This window comes from Pan troglodytes, chromosome 4, assembly GCF_028858775.2.
Source record: "Pan troglodytes isolate AG18354 chromosome 4, NHGRI_mPanTro3-v2.0_pri, whole genome shotgun sequence".
In the NCBI taxonomy this organism is placed as follows: domain Eukaryota; kingdom Metazoa; phylum Chordata; class Mammalia; order Primates; family Hominidae; genus Pan; species Pan troglodytes.
Window position 1 is genome coordinate 168848628 of NC_072402.2, and position 13340 is coordinate 168861967.

Genomic DNA, 13340 nt, shown 5'->3' on the forward strand with positions numbered 1-13340 from the left:
AGGAAGTGACAGTTAAGTAGAATTGCTGTTCACATTACTGTATTTATAGTATTTGCTCCTTGACTTCTCCCTGCACATTTTGGTGGCTTGTCTCTTGTGCTCCTGCTATCCTTGTTTGACTTAAAATTTGAATGGAGAAAGAGACGGAATCAGGAAGTTTTTTTATCTGTCGCTCAGAATATTAAGTTAGGAGTTGAAATGTTAAAAGTCTGAATTTGTCTTTGTTCTGAACAAGCATCCTTACCTTGGAAAACTTTGTTCCCAAAGGAAGGGCACTGGGCTGGCAATCTTGCAGTTATACTTTTTTTGATTACTGTAATCACCTCTCTAAGTCCATGTTAGACTCAAGACAACAATAGTGCTAATGGCTGTCATTTATTAAGTACCAGACACTGAGTGGGGGGATGGGGCGAGGGGGTGGTTACAGATGTTTTGTCATTTACTTAATTCTCACGGCTAACTTTATGAAGTAAATAGTATGTCTCTTAATTACAGGTGAGCACACTAAGGCTTTGATGACTAAAGTTACTTTATCCAAAACCAGACAGCTAACAGTGGCAGAGCCAGGATTCAAGCATAGATAAACTTTTTTTCTTTTTTTTAAGAGACGAGATCTCACTATGTTGCCCAGGTTGGTCTCAAACTCCTGGGCCCAGGGGATCCTCCTACCCCAGCTTCCAAGTAGGTAGGATTATAAGCATTCACCACTGCTCCCAGCTAAGCTTAGATAAACTTTGTAATTTCAAAGCATCCATTCTTTCTAGCACCATTACATGCCTGCAGTGGTAGTTACCACTGTTCTCATTAATAATTCCACATTTAGAAAATATTTTATCTTAGAAGAGTAAGATTACATGGCTTAAGTATAATGAGCATATATTTTATGTATTTAGGATTTGATAATGTATATTTCAATTATTTATTGTATTATTCTATGTCAAGTGTTAAGAAAATAAAGATGTTCTAAAATTCACCTTAATTGAGAAATTACTTTTTATCTAAACACAGTATTTCCCTAATAATGCCAGGCTCTATTCTGTGCTAATACTATAGTGCTAGTATCACCACTAATATTTATTGAGCATCTTCTGTTTTCCATGTATTATAACATTTAATCTTCACAGTGACCCTCAATGATAAGTATTTTTATACTTATTTTATAGATGAGGAAACTGAGACTCAGAGTAATTAGTAAAATATCCAAAGTTAAATAATATACGGTAAAGTCAGACACCTGGACCTGTTTACTGCCGAGCCCTACATAATTCTCCTTCACTGAGAAACTCAAAGATACACAGTCTCAGTGCCATAGAAGCTAATCTGAAGATACTATCAGCGTAAGCTAGTAGAGCTAGTAATTTACATGTATACTTTATAAATTTTATCTCATTTAGTTCCCGCAGTAACCCTGATCAGATGGTAGTTGTGGTATAATGTAAGTGGTATTATTGTTGCTATTATTAGATGTATGCTTAAATATCTGCAATTCAAGGCAGACCGGTACAATAGTTAAGAGCCAGGCGGCCGGGCGCTGTGGCTCACATCTGTAATCCCAGCAGTTTGGGAGGCCGAGGCGGGCGGATCACGAGGTCAGGAGATCAAGACCATCCTGGCTAACACGGTGAAACCCCATCTCTACTAAAAATACAAAAAAATTAGCCGGGCGTTGTGGCAGGCGCCTGTAGTCCTAGCAACTCAGGAGGCTGAGGCAGGAGAATGGCGTGGACCTGAGAGGCAGAGCTTGCAGTGAGCCGAGATCGTGCCACTGCACTCCAGCCTGGATGACAGAGCAAGACTCCGTCTCAAAAAAAGCCAGGCAAAATGCTATGGGAATCCAAAGGGAGAAGGGAGATAACTTGATTGGGATTTAGGAAAGCTTAGCTTAGACATTGGGAAAGATATTATTTCACCTGGGCCTTGAAAAATAACATCTGTGTAGGTCTATGTTATCACCAGTTAACAGAGAAGAGTGTATCTAAGAGGAGTTACTTGGTCACACAGCCAGTTGACAGAGAAGAGATTATAATTTGGTCTGCCTTACTCTTTACTCAGGATACTGACCTTCGTTTAGAACGGCACACCAGTAAAGATTTGTTGGCCCTTTGGCATCTGTTTGTAACAAGGCTAAGTCCCCAATTCTGTTGTACTCCTGAAACAATGTGAAATTGAAGGAAAGAGATAAATCACAGAAGATTAGAGTCAGCCAGATCAGCCACTCCTTAAGAGTCAAAAGATCTTGATCCTGCCAGGACCTCCGTTACTTTGTCTGAAAAATGACTATAGATGCCAGTGTTTTTCGAACATTCACAGGCATCTGAATCATCTGGAGGGCCTATTAAAACAAAATTGCTGGGAACCACCCCCAGAGTTTCTGATTCAATAGATCTGGGATGGAACCTGGGCATTTACATCTAACAAGTTCACAAGTGATGTTGATGCTCCCAGGTCAAGGACCAAACTTTGAGGACCTTCTCTGAGCTCATTTCCTCTCTAATACTCTGTTGAAAAACTCTACTGTTAGAATAGAAATTAGGAGGTCTGAACCATGTCGTTCCACCTCCAACTAAGTATTCCGCCTTAAGCAAGACACTTAACCTTTCTCTGCCTGTTTCTTCAGTAGAGTGCAGCTCGTAGCTCCCTGTGACTTAGGATGAATGAGTGAATTCAATCTCTCATTTAAAAGAAACCCCTTTTGAAAAAGAATACTATATAAATTATCAATTGTGCATATCCATGTGTGAAGTGAAGATTCTGCTTTGACAGAATCCTTGAGGAAACTGCAGTCTACCTTTAAAGTAAAAAGTTAATAGGAAATGTCTCTTTTCCCTCTTCTCTATTTAAAAAAAAAGAGAAAAAAAAGGAAGCTTAGTGTAAGAAGTGTACCCATGGAGAATGTATTTAAAATCCAAATGACCCATAAGGGACCCCATCCTTTTTGGCAGATAAAAGTTTCCCTGCCATTTATTTGATAAATTAATTAAAATGAACATAAATAAAAGAGAATAATAACTTAGAGCTATCTGGGCACCTGAGTCTATGAGCCCTTTAGGGCCTTGGCACCCAAAGAGAAGGGGGAAAAAAAAACACTGCGTCTCTGAGGCTTTGAAAGTGGTCTTCCTTGAGGCATTAGAGAAGCTCTAGGGGCCCTAGGAGCTAAAGGACTGAGATGCCTGGGGCATGAGTCTATTAGATCCACTAAAGAACCAGGAAAAAAAAAAATGGCTGGTAAGTAATTTTGCTATTTCATTTGGTGCAAAAGAGAAGGCAAAACACCAGAATATTCAGTGAGCAAAAGTACAAAATGTGACATGGATGTGAATGCAGGCTGACCCCTTCTCGGGAATATTTCTAAGCCTAAATGAAGCACTCATTGCTGAGGACAATGTACAATTCTATGCATTTTAAACCGTAGTGACCCTTTTGTTTCTCTGATAGGTGAAGATGAGGATGAATTTGAGAATTTCATGCTGCCTCTTACAGTTGCTTTTGAAACAGTATTACAAATATTCAACAACAACTTTAAACAAGAAGATGTAAAGGTGGGTTTGTTTCCAAATATGAGGAATGACAGTTTTGTTTTTTCTAGGATATCTAGATCCAGAAAAGGGCTTTGCATATCTGTGTGTACTCTTTGCCTCCTCAGACCTGCTTTCCCAATTGCATGTCTTTAATTTTTACTTTTATTTAAGCATTTTTCTAGTTTCTTAGACAAATGGACTTTGAGGTCAGCAAATAGTTTTGGACAGTCAGTTCATGATAAGATGACATAGATTTGTTTCCTCTGGCAGTTACTATCTTTAATAGGATATTTCTTGTGGGTACACCACTTTAAACACCCCTATTCCCTCATCTGTCCTGCACTGTTATGTTACAACAGATCTATATGGAGGAATGCACAAACATACACATACTAAAACACTGCATCTCTAAATATTTTTTAAACAAGAATTTATATAAATCAAGACTTTATTAAATGGCTAGGCATATATGTATAAATAGGAACTGGTCTTGAAGTATTGCATTCTTAAACGGAACAAAGTGATTAGGATAACTGATAGCTAAATAAGGTTTTTATGTGCCTGTGGGAGCCATATTAGGATTGATTTGACAAGTCAGTTCAGCTGTGGCAACAGTCATAATATCTAAGACAACATTATGTTTTATTAGTAAAATCCTTAAGTGTAGCAAGCTGTCTGTGACAAAACAGCCCCATATTTTAAGGAGGGGGATGGGAAGCACAAGCACTGCTAAATAGAAATAGTATCTTCTGAAATTATAATGTATCAGGGAAATATTAAATAAATTGACACTGATTATTATTTTTAACAGACTAATAAATGCACTCCAGAGAATGTAGACACCTTTGTTGGTGATAATTGAGTCATATATTTCATAGTTATTTGAAGTATGTTGGAAATATTAACCATCTTTTGCATAGTGTCTCTTCACCAAAAAAAAAAGAAAACAAAAACAAAAAAACTAACAGTAAGAAGCCAAATAGAAAAATGACGCCCTTTGATAATTATCTTTATGTAATTCTTCTACCAAAAAATAATCAGCCAAATGCTATACCTCTTAATTTAAAAGAATTTTTGAAATTAATGTTTATCAGCATGCTATAGTTATAGAATTTTAAAACCAAAAGAAGGATCTTACAGATTCTCTTTGTGTTTATAGTCTTCCTGAAATTCTTCGCCAGAGTTTCCACTCAGGTTAGGTGTATCTTTTAGATGTCTTCCAAATATTTTCAGTGACCAACAAAATCTTTGCAGCTTTTAGGTTGCTATTTCTGCCCTTTATCAAAAAGGAGCAGTGAAGTTGAAAAACATCATCTTTATGAAAATTACGTCTGTCTCATCTGAAGATTTCATTATATTCCAAGACCATTTTGTTGTAATCCCATCTAGTTTGATAGAAACCATCTTCCTAGAGTCATTTTTAATGGAGTTCCAGTGATATATCCCTAAACCAGCAAGTTCTTAACGACCCTGGAAAGTGACTGCTTGATTACACTTTAACGGTATTTGCAAATAAAATCACAAGTAATTAAGGGGAAATCTCCAGGCTTTTGAGCAAGTTTGATGCATTATAACTGCCTGATTCAGCTTCATCTAGAGTAATGCTGTGTAGGCAACAGCTACTGAGATCAATAGCAACGTAATGATAGTGGCAGAATTAAGTGAGTAACCTGAGAACTGTGCCTCAGAATGCATGCAGCTGCCACGAACCAAGGCCACACAGTGCACTCCGTGCTTCCGTCCTAAATGTTCATCAAAAGACGCCCTGCAGGAAAATGGAGTTAGATGCTCTTTATTGCTGATCGTGTCTCTTGCCACATTTATCAGGGAAATTGGATTAGCAGTTGGCAGCTGCAGGTAGACAAGATTCTGCAGTGATTAAATATGCAGCTTGGCTGCATTTGTTGTGACAGACCTTTAGTAAATTCTACTGTAAGCACCATCTGTCTAATTTGTATAAAGAAAACTTGGTGCTTTAAGCTACCGATAAAAAACTAAATCTGTTGCTTTATCATAAACAAAACTTTTGCACTAAATACTTTTAAATGTAATTTATTAGGTTAAGGCTATTTTTCTATGACGATGAATAAATAATACATGCAAAAGTGCTTTCAGGTACTTCATTTTGCAAGTACTAGAGATAAAAACATTTCTGTTTTGTTCTTCAATAAAGTATTTAGTATTCCAATCCACAGGAGGTGATGCTGTTAAAATATCTCTATGAAAATGCCGCAGGACTGCCAAATTCATTTAATTTGCACCTCTTACCAGCATTTTCTAACTCCCTATTTATAGATATTTTCAAATGCAGATTTCAGGATAAACTTAAACATTAAGGACCTGTGTTGCCAAATTGAAATACAGTTGTGAGAGGAGGAAATGCAGCAAAAGTGTTAAATTTATAGCTTTATTTTCTTACTTGTTCTTAGTAAAATTGAAGAAAACATTGAAATTTTGTCTTGGGTTTTTCTCTTCAAAGTAAAGGGGAAAAGGAAAAAATACTCTGACAAATCCTAGCTTTAGAGTACTCTTTCAAAACGTATGTTTCCCCCTATAATTGTGTCCATGGTAAAATATTGTCCAGTACTCCCCTGACTCATGCATCGTTTTTGATTTGGTCATGACATCATCAGTTTCAAGGAAAATGAATGAAAACTTCTCAGAGAAAGAGAAGCAGTTAAATAGGAACCTGCTATCTTTAGTCCTTTCGTAAAAACTCCACAATGTTAAATTATTTAAAATCCTTGATTTTCAGCATGCGCACATTAAAAGTTTTCGCACTAAGTGCCAAATGTTGCAAACAGCACTTTAACAGAATGATTTTGCTTTGATCCCTGTAGCAGTTCCTGAATAATTTATCACAGGTTATTGCCTTAATTCTGGAGAGGGATAGAGCAATAAAGGCAGATGAAAACACTCCAGTTGAAACACCTTGGGGCCTGCTCATTCCTCTGACACGGCTCTTTTGTTGGAACTATTTAGAGGTTATTAAGATGTGTCTTCAGAATTAAGAGTATGCTGTAAGGATGAAGACAGCCATCTTAATTCTAAAGACAAAGCACAATGACCCTTCACCTTCTTTTTCTTTGTTGTTATTATATAGTAGAATTATGAGGATAATATTATAGCTGCCCCCAGTAGTGCCACTACAGTAAAGGGTCTGTGAGACTTTCCATTAGAAACCCTGTTTTGGGGGTCAGGGTGGAAGGAGCCTCGTTTCAGCTGTTTCCCAGCCCATTCGTCTCACACTTGGCACACAGACAACTGTTCACCATGCAGCAGACTGAAGAACTCAGCAGTTTCTCCCTAACTACCCAAAAAGGAATCCATAGGGTTAGATCCCCAGACATATCCCACTCCCCAAAACAGCCTCACTAAAAATACAAGAGCCTGTCACTCTTCAGATCAATCTTGTGTTGACCAACTATAGGAGAGAGGCAACTTTTAAAATAAAACTCTTTGCACTATTTTAAATGAGATGGTAAACTGTAGCTCCTCCTTTCCTCAAATTCAATAAGATCACCTCTTACGCTCAAATTACTTAGTAGGCTGGTTGAGCTCTTAGTTAACAGCTTTCCTTTTTCATATGGGGGCTGGATATGTTTTGGCTATTGAGAAAACACTCTCTTTAGTGTTGTTTGTGTATCCATGTAGATTATTGCAGTATTATCTGCTGCTTTGAGATAAAAGATATTGTTTGAGCATAAGAAATCTATTTCTTATTCACATTACCACTGAATTTTTCTGTTCAGTTGAATTCATTTAAAACATTATTATATGCTTCCTCTGTAGTAACATTTTCTAGAATGAAACATTGATATAATTTCATAGCCACATTTTGCCACTTTAAAAAAAAAAGCCAATAGATTTGAGTCCTATAGACCACTTCTATTAATTTGATATCGTTTAAGGAATGAAAAAATTGTGATAAAATAAAAATTAATATTTTTGTATAACGAGGATAGTCTTAAAATATTTTTAGAGCCCTTTGTACTAGACACAAAGAAAGTAAAACTCATGGTTCTTGTTGACTAATTTAGACTTAAGTGGTAGATATCTCATGTGTATGTGGAAGCTTAAAATTATTTGAAGCATAGCCTGAAACTTGTAAGTGGACCTAATAAAAATAGAACAAGAAGCCTACTTTAATAGAAACACTGCAAAGCCAAGGAGTCAGAATAGAATAGTTTGAAGAAGGCTTCTTAGAAGATGTATTTTGTTCTGGAGGCTGCCAGGAGTGTGAAAAGCTGAGAAAGAGAGGAACAGGCTTCAGGTGGTGAAAAAAGGCTATATAAAAAGGCAAAATGTTTAAAAACAAGCGGCAGGTTACATGAGGGAACTACAAGGAGGCCAGCTGGTTATAGAAAAACAAGAACTGGTGAGAGCATGAGAAAAAAAGGAGTAAGTAATTTAAAGGAGCAGAAACAAAAATTCAGAGTTTTCAAGATTCAGAAATTCAGATAACCATCATTCTGTGAACTGTTAGACAGTGCAGAAACTGAATATTCCTATAAATAACATCCAGTTATATTGAGTCATCTCTTAGGCAGAAAGAATGGAGAAGATGAGAAATTCTAGATACTTCTGAGAGTTAAACTATTATTTGCTACTTTGAAATTAAATTAATTGAATCAGCCATTAAGAGGAGGGTCAGGATTCACTGTTTGCTTAATAATAATTTGAACTCCTTCCTAAAGAGGTTTTCATTTATTACCAAAGTGTGAGAAAGGAGAAAATCTGGTAGAAAAAAAAGTTCAGAGACCATTTTCTAGCTGAGTATTTGCAATGAAACAGTATCTTTAGAAGTCACAGTTGTATATCTCAATTATCGCACCCCCTTGTTTTGTAATTATGTTTATTTGTGCTCTTTGTTCCGACATTCTAGCATCTGTTCATGGGTTTTCTTTTTCTCTTCCCAAGCATCAACCTAAGGACAGCTTAATTAAGAGTCCAGAGTACAAGTCAGATCTCTTCTATTCAAGAGTCAAGTTTTTGGTTTTTTTCTCTAAAACTAAATACTTATGGAACATTTACTGTGTATCAAGCTCTGCTAGGCATTTTCACATAAATTTATCACATTTATTTGGCACAGTGCTTCTGTGAGAAATGCATTATTAGCCCCTTTTATAGATGACAAAAGTAAGCCTGATAAATTGCCTTGCCTTAAGTCTTAAAGCTGGGATTCAAATTCGAGTCTTATGACATCAAATATAGAACTCTTTTCCTTACGTCTTCCTCACTTGGGGAATGTGACTGCCATTCTGCGTATATCATAGTACCAGTAGGTCACTTGGCCAGTTTTATTTTGTCCTGAAGTTATTAAGGATATTCATTAGGAATTTTTAAATGCCAGTGCCTTTCTAGGATAGACTCTAAATTATGTTGTGGGGCCGCTTGCATGCAAGCCGATGTTCAAGATTTGCTGTTATTAAATAATGTCTAGACCCTGTACATATCTGTTTTGTGTAATTATCAATCCTCATCTTTTTTTTCAGATTTGGCATTATTCAGAAACAAAGTATATTAAGACTCTAAATGCTTAGCTACGCTACTGGAATTATGACTTAGCTAAATTTATAAGAAGTAAAGTGGAGTTGATCAGCAGATTTGATGGTCTGTTTAAAGAGTCTGTGCTTTTCTGTAGAAAGAGGTCTGAACGAGACATTTTAGCTAATGAATCAAAATCAGATATGTGGTCATTATTGCCTGATTATTACTCCATCTGCTCTGCGCTAACGTGAAAATCAATTACTGTGTCTCTTTCCCACTGACAGCGTATGTTGATCGGGCTGGCAAGAGATCTTCGAGGGATTGCCTTTGCACTGAACACAAAGACCAGCTACACCATGCTGTTTGACTGGATGTATCCTTATTACACTGTGACAATACCAGCTCTGTGCACAGAGGGATGCCAGGCCCCTCGCTTTCGTTTAATAGTATGGCACAGTAGGGAAGAGGAAACAAAGCTAAATGAACTAATGTGTAATCAGCTAAAAATTACAGCACAGTGGCAGCAGGGCAGATAACTGAGCACAGTATTTGGAGACCCAGCTCAGAGAGGTCACTTTTTTGGTGCCGTTAAATATTGGTAACTTAAAAATGACTTCCCCCAAATGATTGTTTATGTTGGAGTTGAAGGGATAATCTGGCTAACATCTTTAGGGATCAATGAATCCTACCATTTGACATTTTTGAGGGGGATTTGAATCTCCATCTCAATTAGCAAGGCTGGGAAGATCATTTTATCTCTTCAAGGCCTAACTCATCATGCCACAGTTTTTCATTATCGTGAAAATAATGAATGGACATGGAAAGGGAAAAATAAATAAGTCAAGATTTGTCATTTGGTGTAAAATTTGAATTGACCTTTGCCAAGGGTTAGTACAGACAGGAAAAAAAAAAAAAATCCCCCACAGAAATGCCTTATCATGTAAAAGAGTTAAAAGAGCATAGACTTTGGTGATAGACAGACCCGGCTTAAAATCCCAGCTCTTCATTTACTGTGTTGTGAACCTTGGCAAGTCATTTCACCTGTCTGAGTCTTGGTTTTCTCATTTGAAAACAGATATAATTCAGTATCATGGTATATTGTAACCATTAAAATAGGTAAAGTGTACTCTGTATAATGTCTGGCACATTTTTGGTAGTTGTAAATGGTCATTAATATTGTTCTAATAGTGTTATATGACTTATGTTTGATCCCAGCAGGAAGCGATATTGTATGCAAGTCATCTAAGTGTTATATAATGCTTTCGTGTCTTTTATGCATGAAACCATCAGAGCATGTGAAAAAAAATTATATAATCTGAAAGCTAATTTACTTTTTAATCTAAACTATTTCTCAGTTACTTTGTTTAAACCCTCCTTATCCAAAGTTTCCTGTAAATTAAATTGCAATAGAAACTTCTTAAAGGTAACTGTCAACTACTATGCCACAGTTATGGCCAAAAATATAACTAATAGGGGATCTAGGCATGTTTTAGGGAGAACTCTGCATATTATAAAAATTTTTAAACATTAATTTGATACTGACATATCTTTAATTATTATTAAAATATACTTCATCAGATTTATGTACCCAGAGAAGGGTTACAGATAAAATTTTTGTGTCATTGAGTAATCATGCACATGGTTTTTATCTACATATAATATGTACAGAGATTATGAAATTTCAACATGGAAAGTCTTAAAATTCTCTTAACAATGACAGTTAAACTGGAATTATATATGACCCTTTTATTTCTGCCTTTTTTTTAATTTTTAAGAGACGGGGTCTTGTATGTTGCTCAGGCTGGACTCAAACTCCTGGGCTCAAGCGATCCTCCCACCTCAGCCTCCCGACTAGCTGGGACTGTGGTACTACAGGTGTGCTCCACTGCACCCAGCTTGACTCTTTTATTTCTCTAAACATAAAGAGCAACTCTCAAAATCAAAATTTTTCATTATTTGAAAAATAATAAAAGTCTACTTTGGGCACTGTAATATCGATGGTGATCTTGAAACCAGTCTACAACTCTAGGCTATCTAGTGATTAACATTTCATGTTTTTCTCTTCAACAGTTTCAACCAAGAGTCAAGGTCAGAAACCTTCCCCTCAGTGTCAAAGAAGAACTATCTGCCGTAATTGATACTGCCTGAAATTTAGAGAAGATACTGTATTGTTTTCCATTTCCTTATTTAGCTCCTTTGGGGGTAGCGGGGGAACCTTTCTGAAATGAAACTTTTGTCCAGCAGATGGCAGAAAATAGCAAATGGAAAATCTTGGGACTTAATGTTTTGTTGTGAACTAGAAACCTTTGTCTCCTCCATTTGACCATAGATGTTGAAGTTATCAGGGTCGGGGCGGAGAGAAGTGTCAGTTATGCCAGAAGCTGTGTTAGATTGCCAAATGGGGTGGTTTGGTACTGGCGTTGCTTATAATAATTGAGTTTCAGTAGCAAATCAGCTTCCTTGGGAAAAGGCCAAGGGCTTTTCATAATTGTATTGACAACAAAATGAATATGATAAATGGTGTTCATTCAGTTGAGACAAGATTTATAGTTTTCCTTTGGGCGAGGGATGAAGAGCAAATATTTATAATAATAGTAAAATTTGTTTAAAAGTTATATTATTTGATAATTCAAAAAGCTTTATTAAAATATTTTGAAATACTTTAAGCAGTTTCAGGTGATAAAGTACAGATTCTTTTCAAAGTATTCAAGTAATGCAAAAATGAATAAGTATGATAAAAAAATGCCATGGATATGAAAGTCATTTATTTTTCCTGAAATATTGATATGTCAAACCGTCAGTGATGATTTCCACATTACTGCTGGGGAAAGTTTATTTGCCTTTTATCCACATAAATGTGTGTTCTTTAATTTGTTATACAATCCTTAGCATGCAGAAGAAACATCCTGTAAGAGCACATGTCATCTTAAAGTCAAAATGCATTTTATTTATGGCGATTATTTGATAAAATGCTATTTTAGTGGTTAGCTATTTAATTCAAAAACATTTCTATAAACACTGACTGCATTAACTGCCACACAAACTACATTGCTTTTCACTCTGTCCTTCCAAAACTAAATTGCCTGAAACTACACAGCAACCATCTTGATAAATGGTTTCCAGGGCTGGAGAATTGAAGGAAGATCATTGACATACTTCTTTGCCCCTATGATGGGAATGCAACAATAAGAAAACACCTTAGCTTGCAGTGCATCTGATCTCCTTGTTTAAAATTTTCCTAGATCATACTTAAACTGAAGTATCAAAAATCCGGAGGGAAGTTGGGAAAAAAATTAAGAATTTGTATGACATTATTTCCTCATATGCAGTCTTTTAACTGTTAAAATCTGATCATTGAACTCACTGATTTTTAATCAGGAAGTCAGTGCTGTTATACAATGGCAAGGCAAGATAACAAGATACATAGAGGAGCACAAACTTTGGAATAGGACAGTCCTAGATTCCAGTCCTGGATTCACCACTTAAACTGTGGGTCTTGAGTAAGCTACTTAATATCCCAGAATCACAATTTCGCTTTCCATAAAACAAGACTAATAAAACCTATCTCACAGGTATGTTGTAAGAAGTGTCATGATTCTGTGATTATGTAAAGGGCGCAGTACAGTGGCTGACATAAAGTAAATACTCTACAGCTGTTGTTAGTTCTGTTCCCTGATACATAATGAGACAAAGGAATCCCATTTGCTCACTTATTCAGCAAAGTGGGCTAAGGGTTGTGCTAGGTTCATGAGGAATATAGATACTACCCCAAACAAAGTCAGTTTCTTATTTACATAAATTACTATAATCAAATATAGAAAGTGCTAAGAACCATAACAAAGATACAAACAGGACAGTGAGTGCATTTAGCTGGGGAATCAGGAAGGGCTCTCTGGAAAGGTGAAGGTGTTTCCTTGGGTCTTAACCAAATAAGTAGGATTGGACCATATGGAAATAGGAAGAAATACAGGTTTTCGGTTGGCCTAGGCATCAGGTTTAGGGAGTCAGTAGTGAAGATGTTTTGTTACAGATACCACTCATTTCATGGTTGGAAATGTAGTTTGTTTGGGACTCTTGAATATCAGTCTAAGGAATTTAGACCCTTATTCCATAGGTAGTATAAAGAAACTAATGGTTTTGATTGACTAAGAAAATCAGAATTGTTTTCAAGAAGAAAGTAATTGGCAGTATCATTTTGGGCAAACTGAAATAGAGAAGAAAGTAAAGCTGAAAATTCACTGTTCAGCAAGCTATTTTTTTTTTAGTTTTATTTCTGTGCCAGGCAAAAGGAATGAAAGAATGAATAAAATGATTGCTCTTTAGAAGCCCACT

General features: G+C 36.2%; 1 protein-coding gene across 9 annotated transcripts in view; it reads left to right on the forward strand.

Moving 5' to 3' along the window:
* RANBP17 (RAN binding protein 17) overlaps positions 1-13340 on the forward strand; it is a 442116-nt gene that overhangs the window by 332306 nt on the left and 96470 nt on the right. For all 9 annotated transcript variants that reach the window (XR_010157416.1, XM_001152068.6, XM_054684768.2 and 6 more), the window contains 2 exons: positions 3436-3539; positions 9293-9381. Coding sequence is in view for 8 of the 9 variants with exons in the window: in XM_001152068.6 (XP_001152068.2) it covers positions 3436-3539; positions 9293-9381 (193 nt within the window). In the remaining variant the exon portion in view is untranslated. The remainder of the gene's footprint in view (positions 1-3435; positions 3540-9292; positions 9382-13340) is intronic.